At 42.5% G+C, this 15,681-nt stretch overlaps 1 protein-coding gene across 1 annotated transcript in view; it reads right to left on the minus strand.

Annotated features, from left to right (window-relative positions):
• Positions 1 to 368: 368 nt before the first annotated feature.
• PYGO1 (pygopus family PHD finger 1) overlaps positions 369 to 15,681 on the minus strand; it is an 18,978-nt gene continuing 3,665 nt past the window's right edge. Inside the window, exons 2-3 of the mRNA XM_056572375.1 lie at positions 6,176 to 6,261; positions 369 to 2,633 (exon numbers count right to left, since the gene is read on the minus strand). Coding sequence (XP_056428350.1) covers positions 1,560 to 2,633; positions 6,176 to 6,261 — 1,160 coding nt within the window. The 3' untranslated portion in view covers positions 369 to 1,559. The remainder of the gene's footprint in view (positions 2,634 to 6,175; positions 6,262 to 15,681) is intronic.

The following is a 15,681-nucleotide window of genomic DNA, read 5'->3' on the forward strand; positions in this document are numbered from 1 at the left end:
ACCAGACATCAGTCAGTGCATATCAGACAGTGCATACGCTTAAGTAATACAGGCGTTTTACCAGTGAATGCCCATTCTGATTGGTCAGATCTTCCGGTCATTGACACATTTCACAGATCTGGACTGTCTGTACATTGTATGTTGAGTCTGGTTTCAACTTTTATCAATATTCCAGAAAAGACCATTGTATGTCGAAACTATTGTATGTTGAGGCCATTGTAAGTTGAGGGATCACTGTACTTTGGAAGAAATGCAATTTGGGCGTAAGACATTTATAGGTCTTCTATTTTTGCGCACAGACAGCAAGAGGAATTTAAAATGATGGAGCTTACAGACTGAGGCTAAATGAACACAAGAGTCAGTCTGGTAATCATCTTTTATTATACCAATTATCAGTAGAGAAAAATATTCTGCCGGTCTCCGAGGGCATGGTACTTTATAAAAATCTTCTACTTGTCTGAAAACATATACCATTGTAAGAATACAATATGAAGAAACAAAAATGTTTGTAAAGCAGATAAAGCCCCAAATACATGATAAAATCATAAAAATTGTTCTTCAGGTCAAAACCATTAAAGTTACATTAAATGTAACAATAAAATAGACTAGCCATTATTCCCCAATTTCCAAGGTTTACATTTCTGTATGATCACATAGTAGGTTCAAGCCTTCAGGAATGTGAAAATGAAAGCAACAGATAAGCATTTGACCTGAGGTGCTTATGTTTTATTATTTCCATCAATCTTTAACACACTACTTGCCAAAAGCAATGGATATAAAGTTAGGTGTCTATTCTGATTATCTGCAGTCAACTAATTAAATATAAATATTGCAAACCGTCCCCCAGTGTCACAACAGGCATACAGGCCAGGTACTTCTATCCAGACAGGTATTGTAGAAGTAAAGCAAACAACTCCAACCCAAACAACTAATCCAATACCCAGATGTGCTAACTGTATAAATATTCAAGACATTATAATAAAATCTAGAGATCCCATTTAAAGGGACAAGTGCTGTGATTAATAAACATTTCTAATGATAACCTCGCACAAACAAGTCAGTCATCAGTACAGAACGTCTAGTGCAATTCCCAGAATTATCCGATTTCCTGACTCTCTCAAACTTCGTGCTGCCCAAAAAAAAAAAAAAATTATAATAATAATAATAATGATCTGTATTAAAAAATATTGTTACTCTAAATAGTGCAAAAGATCTCAGAGCAGCATATATAGTTCAGATCATCCCACAGATGAAGAAAAAAAAACATTAAGAACAGCAAAAATCTTCATATTTATATCAATAAGATTCAAGATTTGAATTGAGAACCTTGGATGGAAAAAAAACGTGTCCCAATTAAACTAGGGCATTCAGTCCTTGGGGGTCCCTATCCATTATTGCTGCTGAATGATGAGGTTTTAACAGAAAAGATTAAATGGGACTCAGTGCTGTAAGGGAGGCCCTCTCCGGCATCAATTGTAAATGTTAGAAAGGATATGGCTTGGTTCACTTTACCAACACTGTTCTCTTAATCCATATTAATTCTGGAGAACGTGGGTGGTTTATTTGCGTGTGCGCACAAACTGAACATCCTTTTTTGCCAAACAAGTATCACAACCCCAAATTGCGGAGGCTTCTGCTGTAAGTAGTGCATAGGCAATCTCGGTCATCCCAGTGCATGCTCGATGGAACCACTTCTGACAAGAAACTTCACACATAATGGCATCCCCAACATTATTAACTTCAACAGAGCAAATACCACATGGGTTCACTGTGTCAACGGGACCACAAAAACTGGACTGGAGAAGCCACCTATTGCACTTTTCACTAGATGTCACGTCTCTTTTTGAAAGTTTAGAAAGTGAAGCCTTGCTGTGGACTCCATTACCAGGACCGCAAGTAGTTAAGTCTATGGTTTCAGGCTGTAAATTTTCTAAATGGGCTGTGTGTTTTTTAGAACCCTGTATATCAGTAGTCGGTTGGGTGAAGTCAGCCGGACTGGATTTGTCTTTATTTGTAGTTGGGTTCAAGTTAGAATTTTTATTGGATGGAGAATGAGATTCTTGCTTATAGTGAGACATTTTTGGATGCATAAAGTAAGGTTGTGCCACTTCAAATAGGTGGTATCCCTCGGGTTGCTGATTTAAGTGTGCTTTGCCACCTTGAGCCCTATAAGGGAGTGGATGAAAGTTGTTTCGTTGGCCAGGGTTGGGACTTGTCATATGAAAGACATCTTGATTAATGTTAGGTCTAAAGTGCTGCCCGGGCATCGAAATAGTTTGTCCAAGTCCACTGTTAAAAAAGGTCTCATTCTCAAAAGGTGATTTTTCTTGTACATTGCTGAAGGAGAATATTCTCCCCATAGACATACTTTTCATTTCTTTTGGAAAACACAGTGGCTGATCTTTGAAGTTTTGTAAGCCGCCATTACGAGAAGACCTTTTTGGTGATGTGTTAGGTGGCATTTTAAAAGTGTTAAAGGCTTCGACATTGGCATATCCTGGTTTTCCAAAATAAGTGTACCCAGAGAGAGGGGATATACTATAATCATCATCAAAAGGATTGGAGGCAATTAGATGGTCCGAGCTTGTGCTTGTTGGTGGAGCATATTCTGAGAGAGGAAGAAGCGTAGCCCCCTAGAAGTAAACAAAGAAAACAAGATATAGGCTGGATAAACATATTGAGGTTATCACATCACATAAGAAACTTTCTGGATATAATTTTCACAGGCCAGAAAAAATTAAATAAAAATAGACAAGGTCAGAACATTTTCTGCAATCCTTAAACCGCAAGTCAGATTTATTTTTATAGAACAATAAGGGTCTATTCACTACTTATTGATACACACTTCCAGTATCTGTTCCATATTTTCTGCAGCTGATTTTGATATCCTTTGAAATCAATGGGTAGCAAAAAATATTCAGCAGATCCTGTAAGTGTAAATTAACCCTAAAGAAGAAAAATGATTCCTCTCCAAAGGATTTTTTTCTTTCAATCTGTCATCACTTTCATACTACCTAAACCACTAGTCATTGCCCCGCCAACCCTACTTAATAGATTGATGTTTACTTCCTAATGTCAGCTTCACTGTGGCTCCATAATACTCAATTACTTTATTCTATGCCTCTCCTGGAAAATACCCAACAACAAAGTCTGATGTAATGTGACTTTTTTTCTATTAGATTTATATGAAATTAGAAAATACAGAGGTACAGAAAGTCGGTCTATTGGGGGGGGGGGGGGGGGGGGGGGTGTTTGGTGTCCCTGATTTAGCTAAATACTATTGGGCTGCTCACTTGCGCCATCTAGCGGCATCGTCTACTTACCATGTATATAGCCGGTGGATGGAGTTGGAAAAGTTTTGGCTGGCTCCAATTCATCCAAATTCCCTCCATTGGAGTGTTGCCCCTACTTCTATCCCTGTGGGTCCTCTCTTGGGTCTGATTTCCTTCCCCAGATATGTGTGGGGCTATTGTTCTAGGAAGTTTAAGTTGTTCTCCTCTTCCTCACCTTTACAGTCTTTTCTCTATCATCCTTACTTTCCCTCGGGTCTGTCTTCCAGTATGGTTAAGGAATGGGGTTCTAGGGGTCTTTTCTGTTGGGCTGATGTTGTTGACCCTCTTTCCTGCATTCTCCTGTCATTTGAACAGTTGGTCTCTCGTAGGGAGCTCCCTTCTGAGAGGTTCCACTATTTGCAACTTAGCCATTTTATGTCATCTAAGCTGGGATCGCTGGTTGTGTCCCTGCCTACAAGTTTTGAATGGTTATGTCATGGTGGACCCCAGACTTAGGGACTTCTCTCATATCTATTCTTTCCTTCTTAGCTCTCCTGCTGGCATGGTCCCATCTAATCGCTATATGTTCGGTTGGGAGGCAGATTATGAGCTGTTACCATACCCCGGAGTTGCTGAATAAATTGAATCCTACTACTCCGCCCCAACCTTGGCGCTGCAGGGTGGGTCTGGGGACTGCTTTCCATATATACTTGTCCACTTATTGTGGGTTATTGGAAGATCGTGCAGCACTTGCTTAATGAGGTTATAGGTATCTCTGTGCCTCCTGATCCTTTGATCTATCTTCTTCACCTGTCTTATAGGGCTTTATCTAAAAAAAAAAAGCATTCAAACTCTATGCACATTGTCCATGCTGCTAAGACTCTCATAGCTAAGTTCTGGAAGAGGTCTCTTCCACCATCGGAAGCTGACCTGGTGGCTTGTATCCATGAGAGTTAGTCTCTCGAGTAACTTACGGCCTCCTTGAATAACTATTCCTTTGTTTATCTCCGTTTGGGAGCCGTGAGATCGCTTTTCCGATCGAAAACCTCCATGACTTTTCCTGCCTTTGATATTTTTCTTTTCTTGCTCTCCCATTCCCTCCCTTGGTGTCTATAATCAGGTTGTGTGTCTGTGTGTTGTCTGTTTTGTTTCCCTGTAAATGTATACCGTATATACTCGAGTATAAGCCGACCCGAGTATAAGCCGAGACCCCTAATTTCAACCCAAAATCCCAGGAAAAGTTATTGACTCGAGTATAAGCCTAGGGTGGGAAATACATCATCCCCCCTGTCATCATCCAGACCCGTCATTAACATCTTCATCATCATCACCGCCTGTCATCATCCAGACCCTCATCATCATTACCTGTCATCATCCCCTTGTCATCATCCCACACATCCCCCCCTCCATCATCCCCTTGTCATCATCCCACACATCCCCCCCTTCATCATCCCCTTGTCATCATCCCACACATCCCCCCCTTCATCATCCCCTTGTCATCATCCCACACATCCCCCCTGGCTGGATGATGTCGAAGGCCGCAGTGGTCTTCAACCTGCGGACCTCCGGAGGTTTCAAAAATACAACTCCCAGCAAGCCCGGACAGCCGATGGCTGCCCGGGCTTGCTGGGAGTTGTAGTTTTGAAACCTCTGGAGGTCCGCAGGTTGAAGACCACTGCGGGTGGAGAGTTCACTCGAGTATAAGCCGAGGGGGGTGTTTTCAGCACGAAAAATCGTGCTGAAAAACTCGGCTTATACTCGAGTATATACGGTATTAGTTGTTTCATCCTGTTTTGTCCTTCTTAGGGACCTCATGCTGGGTTGGCCCTTCCCCCTTTTGAGGTCGGGGGCTGACGGTTAATTACATTTTCTAGCTTCACATGACATGTATTTAGTTATTGTATTCCTTGTGTGCTTCTTTGGCTTTTTGGGCCTTGGAGACCCATTGTGATATCAGTTGGATGTATTTTTTTTGTATTGACATATACACAGAGGTACAGTGAGATCTTTAAAAGATTATGGTGATCATTAGAGATGAGCGAACTTACAGTAATTTCATTAGTTACGAACTTCTCGGTTCGGCAGTTGCTGACTTTAACCTGCATACATTATTTCAGCTTTCAGGTGCTCCGGTGGGCTGGAGACTCTCTCCTAGGAGTGTATTCACCTTTTCCAGCCCACGGGAGCACCTGAAAGCTGAACTAATTTATGCAGGCTAAGTCATCAACTGCCGAGCCGAGAAGTTCGTGACAAATCAAACGACTGTAACTTCGCTTATCTCTAGTCATCATATTACTGCTTCATACAACTAAGAGGCCTTACAGATCTCTAATGTGTGTTCATATCAGCAATAAGTAAAAATCTGGAGGTAACTACAAAATAATCATCTAGCCTTGCCTGAAATAAAAAGGTTAAAGGGCTTAGCAGTGTGACTTTAAAAATGTATGATTTCCAAAAGATTTTTTAATTAAGAATGACATTTTCATGGACACACAGTAACATTTCAGGCTTGTTGATATGGATATAATACAAGGGCCCAGATTTATCAAACTGTGAGAGAAAAGAAAAAATTGTCTTCCTTCTGTCTAATATTTTAGGGAATTTCCAGGTACGTAGGGGTAGGTTCCAGTGCGGGCCCGCCCTTTTTATGACGGACTACCCCGCCAAGGCACAGGGGTAGTATAGGGCTCCAGTCCTAGGGATATATAGGTAGTGGCAGCTCCATCTATTGGCCATACATTTCCCTAGGCCCTCACTCCCCTCCCTTTATCACCCCTTCTATACTTTAGAGACAATATCTGGATCTTACACAAGTAAGTCTCCTAATGGAAAATCTCTCTATTTTTGTTTCCTCGCACAGTTTAATAAATCGGGGCCAATGTGTTTCTGGATGTGAGATTTACCTGCACAGTTGATTTGCGCTTCTTCTTTTCAGGGCATCCCAATTGTGAACTGGATCTGATTAATCCCTCCAGACCCCCAACGTCTCCTGTCAAACAACAATCAGGTATAAAAAAAAAAAATGTTACTCTAAATTAAACAATTTCAAGCAGTGAATTGGTAACTTCTATTCCACTGCCATTAGTGAAGCTGATCCATTTAGGTATGTATTTTAAATGCCTCCATGTGCCCCCCCATCTATAGTGTGCCTTTCATAGCAGGCTGTAGTAGACTGTATGGGCTGAAGCTGATGGGAGAGTGCTTGAATATGAATTCCCTTTCATACAACATTTTTATTAATCTTGTGGGGTTGCTGACGACACTGTTGAGTCTATGCCTTCGTGGGTACTTTCAATTAGACACAGAACTTGACTGTAGTACAGTAATAGTCCGAGGAAATGTTGCATGACAGCTGCACAGTAGGCCTCATTATGTTCACTAAACAATACTACATTCATAGAGTGTCATATAACAGGCCTATCTATAGGTCTCAATAAAAAAAAGGTAACAGTGTTAACATTGACTTCTCTGGGAAGATAAACACAAACTTTTGAAGAACATAAACATTGTCACATTCTTCAAATTCTTGTAAAAAGCATTATGTAGCTCATGTAGTCATTTATTCTGTCCGACACTGAAAAGCCTGTGTGACATAAGCACCTTACACTTCCATGAATGACCGAGTACAGCATTTCAGCTGGAGTCCCATGACACGCGTGCGCGCGCTCCCCTATCTGTAGCTACAACTCCCATCATGTCCTGACATCTGAAGACACTGCACTAGGGCTTACTGAATAGGACCAAAACTTCATCTAGCTGGGAGAAGTACTTGGCTTAGCAGGGTGCTTCTCTCCAGTCTAGGAGCCAGACACTGACTAATCAAATCTTTTAACATGTCGCTACGACACTTCAAAACTGTTCTTTTAGGTAACACTGACCCTTCAAGTAGTCCCATTACCTTCTGTCATGTGACCACTAGCATTCAGTTAACTATTGAGTTTTAGAATATGTACTATCACAAGACACGTGTAACTTGCAGGTCCCATGACTGTCACCATGTTTCTGCCTGGGTTTGTTTCCTTATGAAGCAGAACTGCTAAAGTATATCTAGTTACACCACACATCTCAGCATGTCTGTGCAAGAGTGTTGGATTTCAATATGACCCTGGCAGTGCCCCCCCCCCCCCCCCCCCTTCCCCATTGAGAACACATACAAACTTAGTGTGCACAAGTATCGAATCGGGAGAGACAGCCAGCAGCTATTTTCAGAGTATACCCAGCCTAAGGCTTGTTTAGTTAGAATAGGTTCACATTAGAAAAGTGGATCACATTATTTTATTGTACTCAAAAGCACGGCAGGCCGATGTATACCGCAGGCGCAATCTGCTTTCCTAATGTGAACGTAGACTGTTGACGCATCACATGTATGTTATGTAACCCTATTCCTAACTGAATGCCAGAAGGGGTTAAGTGCATTTGTATCTAATAATATATACTATATATTTATATTATATCCTCTACATATACAGGGATGTGGAATTTCTATTGCCCGACGCCCGGGACATGCAGTTCAGGGCAGATGAATTTTGCCAACATTAAGCCCTGCTTCAGACTAGTAGAGCAAGCTAAACAACCCGGTGACGCCCGCTCCATAACCAGTAACCCTCAGATGATTTCAGTAGCTGGGGGCGCCGCTAATAACCTGACATGCGGCTAGTAACCCTTTAGATCACTGGTGTCAAAGTTAACAGCGGCATCTAAAAGGGACCTTTTAACCATCCCTGGTGGTCCAGTGGGGTGGATTGCCCCACTGCGGTGCAATTGTGAGTGTGTGTTTGGGGTAGCCGGAGGGCTTACCTCTCCTTCCCTGGCTGCCGTGGATCTGTATTTGACTGAGCCTGGCTCAATCAAATGAGCACAGATCACACAGATCAATGGAGTTCAATAGAACTGCATTGATCTGCATGAGGAATCTAATGATTCCTCCTAATGGACTAAGAGTGTAACAAAACAAAAAATGTAATAAAAGTTCAAAAAACACATATTAACCCCTTCCATATCAAAAATTCATATCCAGCACCGGTGACCCGCAAGTCACTCATTTAAAGAGCCGGCGGCCCGCAAGTCATTCATGTAAAGCGCCGGTGGCCCGCAAGTCATTCATTTAAAGAGCCGGTGGCTCACAAGTCATTCATTTAAAGCGCCAGCGGCCCGCAAGTCATTCATTTAAAGTTTTGCGACCTGCAAGTCATTCATTTAAAGCGCCGCGGCCGGCAAGTCATTCATTTAAAGCGCTGCGGCCGGCAAGTCATTCATTTAAAGCGCTGCGGCCGGCAAGTCATTCATATAAAGTGCCGGTGGCCGCAAACTCATTCATTTTAAGCGCAACCGCAAATCATCTGCGGCTGATAATTCATTCATTCGAGGGAGGGGCTGAACCGGTATGGGGAAAAATTCATATCGTGCAGGGAAAAAATTTTTGGTATTCAGTATGAACCGGTATACCCGCTTGTCATCGGCTGCATAGAGCCATGGGAGGGGGCCACCTCGCCCCCTCCCATAGACTTGCATTGAGGGGCCCATGATGTCACGATACTCCGGCCCCTGTATTGTGAGTCATCAGCATGGAGAGGTCTTCGCTCCGTGCAGCTGATGACAAGCGCGTGCTGCAGGAGAGATTGCAGGGGTCCCCAACGGCAGGACCCCACGATTAGACATCTTATCCCAATACTTTGGATAGGGGATAAGACATCTAGGGGTGGAGTACACCTTTAAAGGGGTCCAAATCTACCCCAACAGCAGACGTCAGAGGCAAAAAAAAGATTAGGCATGTTGAATTTTAACACACTTGATCCATTTGGCCTCATGGCAGATACCGTACTGCTCGTTCAAATGTTTACACCGGAATGTTTTTCTTCTTGATGCAATGACTTTTTCATACTTTTTGCTGTATGTTTTATTCTATTTACTGTAAAATTATTAAAAACCTTCTAAAATAAACAGTTATCCAAAAAAATAAGTTTTGGGATTCGCCTCAGAACTACAAAAAAAATCCCACAACATTTTATTACAAATAATTATTTTTTATTTTTTTAGATTTTGACCTTCAGATTGAAATCCATTGGGACAATCCTCAACAAATCAGCAGTGTATTCACAACTTAACTTGACATGCACCACACGTAAGTATCCATGCAGATTTTTACTGCAGCGTGTGAAAGAGCTAACAGAATGCCATGTGGGTCACAACTGTTGCCATGTTGTCCTACTGAATTCAGTCCGCTCACAGATGCATTCGATAAAAATAATCCAAGGGCTGTTCCATACCACTGTCCATAGGCAGTAAATAAAAACCATGTATGTTAAAATTGTATATTTTTTTTTTATTAATTATTTTTAAAACTTCTTTTAATCTATTACACATGCACCAACTTCCTATATACCATAAGTTAAAATGTTGTCACTAGCTCTGATAAGGACAGTAGCAGTGAGTTTATTTTGTTATAGTCAACCATTAGGGTTACCAGAGATTTTATGGCAAGTATATTACTGCAAAAACTTTGGTAAAAGGGGTTTCTTCAAGGCACATTGCTGGTACTTGTAATATACAAGGCACATTCAATGTTTTAGAGATGAGAGAAAATACCTATACTCCTGTCTCTGGTGAGCCATGTCCGTGTCAATGGCTAGACCTATTGGCCAATAACATTTATCAATACGACTCATGTGCCAGTAACCTCCCGGACGTACAGTGGACGCACTCATTTAGCACATGTGACTAGTCAACAGAGCTCCGTCAGGTCATTCACACCCTACATCGGAGAATAACATACCCCACCCCTCCAGTGGATTACACTGGTTATCACATTTGACATCACAGGCTGTTTGGCAACAGATATACCTGTATACAAAATATGATTCAGGAACTCATAGAATTCTGTTCCCCAACCTGTATCTCCCTAGGAGTTGAAAAACTACAACTATCATATGATCATGGGCTGGAGCGCACGTCTTTATCTGATACAAAATAAAAATGTGGAACATTATTAACCCCTTCCCGCAGAATGTCCTATATAAACGCTGGGTTGTGCAGTGCGTTCGCGCATCCCGGCGTTTATAAATGACATTCAGTTAACCCGGCAATGCGCAGCATCGCACGGGTTAACTGGCAGAAGTCCCGCTGTTTCCAGCAGGGGACAACTTCTGCTTCACCCCCAGGACCATCCATTGATGGTCCTGGTCAGCGATCACTGTGATTGGTCCCTGTGGACCAATCACAGTGATCTGGGGTGAAAGTTCAGATCCCCCGCACTGCCCGCCCCTGGAAGTCGGGCAGAACGGGGGACGATGGCTGCGGGGGCTCGTGGGGACCTGCGGCATAGGGGGGGGGAACATCAGGGGACCGGCGGCCTTACCTGGCGGGACCGAGGAGCAGCGGCAGGACCGGCCACGTGGACGAGCAGCGACGGGACCGGCAGGTAAGTATATGGTCCTCAGAAGCAGCAGTGAAGATCTTCACTGCTGCTTCTAGGAGTCTGAAAACTACAACTCCCAGCATGCCTAGACAGCCTTTGGCTGTCTGGGCATGCTGGGAGTTGTAGTTTTGCAACATCTGGAGGGCCACAGTTTGGAGACCATTGTATAATGGTCTCCAATCTGTGCTCTTCCAGCTGTTGCAAAACTACAACTCCCAGCATGCACTGACTGTCCAGGCATGCTGGGAGTTTTAGTTCAGCAACATCTGGCCCTTCAGATGTTGCCGAACTACAACTCCCAGCATGCCCTTCAGCTGTCTGGGCATGCTGGGAGTTGTAGTTTTGCAACAACTGGAGACACACTGGTTGGGAAACATTGTTTCTAACTCAGTGTTTCCTAACCTGTGTGCCTCCAGCTGTTGCAAAACTATAACTCCCAGCATGCACTAACAGACCATGCATGCTGGGAGTTGTGGTTTTGCAACAGCTGGTGCACCCCCCCCTGTGAATGTACAGGGTACATTCACATGGGCGAGGCTTTTACAGTGGGTTTCTCGCATCTTGAGATGCAGCAAATTTTGCGCCGGGAAACTCGTAATCCCCCGCCCATGCAACTGTACCCTAAAAACACTACACTACACTAACAAAATAAAATAAAAAGTTAAAAACACTACATATACACATACCCCTACACAGCCCCCCTCCCCCAATAAGAACGTCCGGTACGCCACTGTTTCCAAAGCAGAGCCTCCAGCTGTTGAAAAACAACAACTCCCAGTATTGCCGGACAGCCGTTGACTGTCCACGCATGCTGGGAGTTTTGCAACAGCTGGAGGCACCCTGTTTGGGAATCACTGGCGTAGAATTCCCCTATGTCCACCCCTATGCAAATCCCTAATTTAGGCCTCAAATGCGCACGGCGCTCTCACTTTGGAGCCCTGTCGTATTTCAAGGCAACAGTTTAGGGCGACATATGGGGTATCGCCGTACTCGGGAGAAATTGCGTTACAAGGTTTGGGGGGCTTTTTCTTCTTTAACCCTTCATGAAAAGGAAATGTTGGGGTCTACACCAGAATGTTAGTGTAAAAAAATTTAATTTTTTACACTAACATGCTGATGTTGCCCTATACTTTACATTTTCACAAGAGGTAAAAGGGAAAAAAGCCCCCCAAAATTTGTAACGCAATTTCTCCCGACTACAGAGATACCCCATATGTGAGCGCAAAGTGCTCTGGGGGCGCACAACAAGGCCCAGAAGTGAGAGCGCACCATGTACATTTGAGGTGATTTGCACATTTGAGGTGGCTGATTGTTACAGCGGTTTTGACAAACGCAAAAAAAAAAAAAAAAACACATGTGACCCCATTTCGGAAACGACACCCCTCACGGAATGTAATGAGGGGTGCAGTGAGAATTTACCCCCCACAGGTGTCTGACGGATCTTTGGAACAGTGGTCCGTGAAAATGAAAACTTGTCCAGCCCACTGTTCCAAAGATCTGTCAGACACCAGTGGGGGGCAAATGCTCACTGTACCCCTTGTTACGTTCCTCAAGGGGTCTCGTTTCCAAAATGGTATGCCATGTGGGTTTTTTTTTGCTGTTCTGGCACCAGAGGGGCTTCCTAAATGCGATATGCCCCCCGAGCAAAATTTGCTCTCTAAAAGCCAAATATGACTCCTCCTCTTCTGAGCATTGTAGTTCGCCCATAGTGCACTTCAGGTCAACTTATGGGGTACCTCCATACTCAGAAGAGAAGGGGTTACAAATATTGGGGGGTATTTCCTGCTATTAACCCTTGCAAAAATTTGAAATTTGGGGGGAAACACACATTTTAGTGGAAATTTTTTTTTTTTTTTTTTTACATATGCAAAAGTCGTGAAACACCTGTGGGGTAATAAGGCTCACTTTATTCCTTATTACATTCCTCAAGGGGTCTAGTTTCCAAAATGGTATGCCATGTGTTTTTTTTTTTTTTGCTGTTCTGGCACCATAGGGGCTTCCTAAATGCGACATGCCCCCCGAGCAAAATTTGCTCTCAAAAAGCCAAATATGACTCCTTCTCTTCTGAGCATTGTAGTTCGCCCATAGTGCACTTCAGGTCAACTTATGGGGTACCTCCATACTCAGAAGAGAAGGGGTTACAAATATTGGGGGGTATTTCCTGCTATTAACCCTTGGAAAAATGTGAAATTTGGAGGGAAACACACATTTTAGTGAAAAAAAAATTTTTTTTTTACATATGCAAAAGTCGTGAAACACCTGTGGGGTATTAAGGCTCACTTTATTCCTTGTTATGTTCCTCAAGGGGTCTAGTTTCCAAAATGGTATGCCATGTGAGGGTTTTTTGCTGTTCTGGCACCATAGGGGCTTCCTAAATGCAACATGCCCCCCAAAAACCATTTCAGAAAAACGTACTCTCCAAAATTCCCTTATCGCTCTTTCCCTTCTGAGCCCTCTACTGCGCCCGCCGAACATTTTACATAGACATATGAGGTATGTGCTTACTCGAGAGAAATTGGGCTACAAATATAAGCATACATTTTCTCCTTTTACCCCTTGTAAAAATTCAAAAATTGGGTCTACAAGAACATGCGAGTGTAAAAAATGAAGATTGTGAATTTTCTCCTTCACTTTGCTTCTATTCCTGTGAAACACCTAAAGGGTTAAAATGATGACTGAATGTCATTTTGAATACTTTGGGGGGTGCAGTTTTTATAATGGGGTCTTTTGTGGGGTATTTCTAATATGAAGACCCTTCAAATCCACTTCAAACCTGAACTGGTCCCTGAAAAATAGTGAGTTTGAAAATTTTGTGAAAAATTGGAAAATTGCTGCTGAACTTTGAAGCCCTCTGGTGTCTTCCAAAAGTAAAAACTCGTCACTTTTATGATGCAGACATAAAGTAGACATATTGTATATGTGAATAAAAATTTTTTATTTGTAATATACATTTTCCTTACAAGCAAAGAGCTTCAAAGTTAGAAAAATGCAAAATTTTAAAATTTTTCATCAAATTTTAGGATTTTTCACAAGGAAAGGATGCAAGTTACCACAAAAATTTACCACCATGTTAAAGTAGAATATGTCACGAAAAAACAATATCGGAATCAGAATGATAACTAAAAGCATTCCAAAGTTATTAATGTTTAAAGTGACAGTGGTCAGATGTGCAAAAAACGCTCTGGTCCTTAAGGCCAAAATGGGCTTGGTCCTGAAGGGGTTAAAGTCTACCTGTCGCCAACAAAAACTTTTATATAATGTAGACATTATATGTATATTTGTAATATACATTGATTAAAAAATGTGTATATTTTTGGGTGAAAAAATGCTGTCCCTGCAGCTATTGCCTGTGTGTGTCTATGAGGAGTCCAAATACAGGAAGTGAGGGCAGGAGAAGCAGGGCTCTGGGCAGGCTCCTGGTTTGTCAATCATCCTGCTGTGAGAGCTGGGGGCATCTCATAGAGCCTCAGCGCACAGGGCCCTGCCTGTCCGGGCATGCTGGGAGTTGTAGTTTTGCAACATCTGGAGGTCCGCAAGTTGAAGACCATTGCTATAGAGTCTTGTATCACACATTACGTGGATTACCTGTATACAATAATATAATAAAATTCACACATACAGGATCTTCTGCATATTTTGTGTAGCTGATTTTGCTACCAATTAACTTCAATGGGTGGCTAAATCTGCTGCAGAAAATAGGCAGCAGATCCTGTATGTGTGAACGTATCCATATAAAGTAGTTATAGGAGGTTATACGCTTTGAATAACAGCTTGTATCACACATCATGGATTACCTGGATCACCTGTATATAATGATAATTTATAATAATAATGATAATATAATAAAATCTCCTATACAAAGTATTTATAGGACGTTCTACGCTATGAATAACAGCTTGTATCACACATCAAGGATTTACCTGGATCACCTGTATATGATAGTAGGGGTGTGAATCGCCAAGAATTTGGCGATTCGATTCGAATCGCGATACCAGTGTGGCGATTCGATATATCCAGATATATCGCAATACCGTCTAGGTGACGATACATCGCGATATATCCCGATTCTGTTTAAAAAACAATGTCTTTTACGCTTTTATTAAAACTTTATTATTTTTTTTTGTACACTTTATTAGTCTTTTAGGAATCATTAGATTCCTTAGACAGATGAATAGATTCTATTGAACTCCATTTATCTGTGATCCATTGATAGAGCCTGGTCCAGCCAGGATCTATCAATGACAGAGCCACGGAGAGCCTACACATCTCCCTTTAGACGCCGCTGTCAGCTTTGACAGCGGCGATCTAAAGGGTTAATAGCCAGCCGCGGCGATCGCTGCATGCTGGCTATTAGCGGCGGCCCCCGGCTACTGAGAACAGCCGGGGGCTGCAGAGTATGGAGCGGGCACGAGTCGGGAGCCCGCTCCATACATGCTGCAGAGCACCGCATGCTGGATATTAGCGGCGGTGATGCATCAGCGGCCCCCGGACACTGAAATCAGCCGGGGGCCGCAGAGTATGGAGCGGGCACGAGTCGAAGCCCGCTCTGTACACCCAGAGCGCCGCCGCCGTGTCAGATCCGGCTGACAAAATGTGCAACTTGTATCTCCTGATGCCCGGGACATGCTTTCTGTGCATCAGGAGATACAAATTCCACATCACTAAAGCGATTTTTCACTTGCCGATACTGAATCGATTCAAAATATTTTTGAATCGATTCAGTATCGGCAAGTGAAAAATCGCGATAATCGCGGGAATCGATTTTTTCTTAAATCCCTATATAATTGTAATAAATAATAATAATTATATAATACAATCTCCTATACAAAGTATTTATAGGACGTTATCTTATCACGTCCCGTGAATAACAGCTTGTATCACATCATGGATCACCTGTATATAATGATAATATAATATAATCTCCTATATACTGTATATAGGAGGTAACATGATCTGCATAGAGTCTGGTATGACACAGGACAGATTATCCCCTAA

This window comes from Hyla sarda, chromosome 4 (genome assembly GCF_029499605.1).
Source record: "Hyla sarda isolate aHylSar1 chromosome 4, aHylSar1.hap1, whole genome shotgun sequence".
NCBI lineage: Eukaryota > Metazoa > Chordata > Amphibia > Anura > Hylidae > Hyla > Hyla sarda.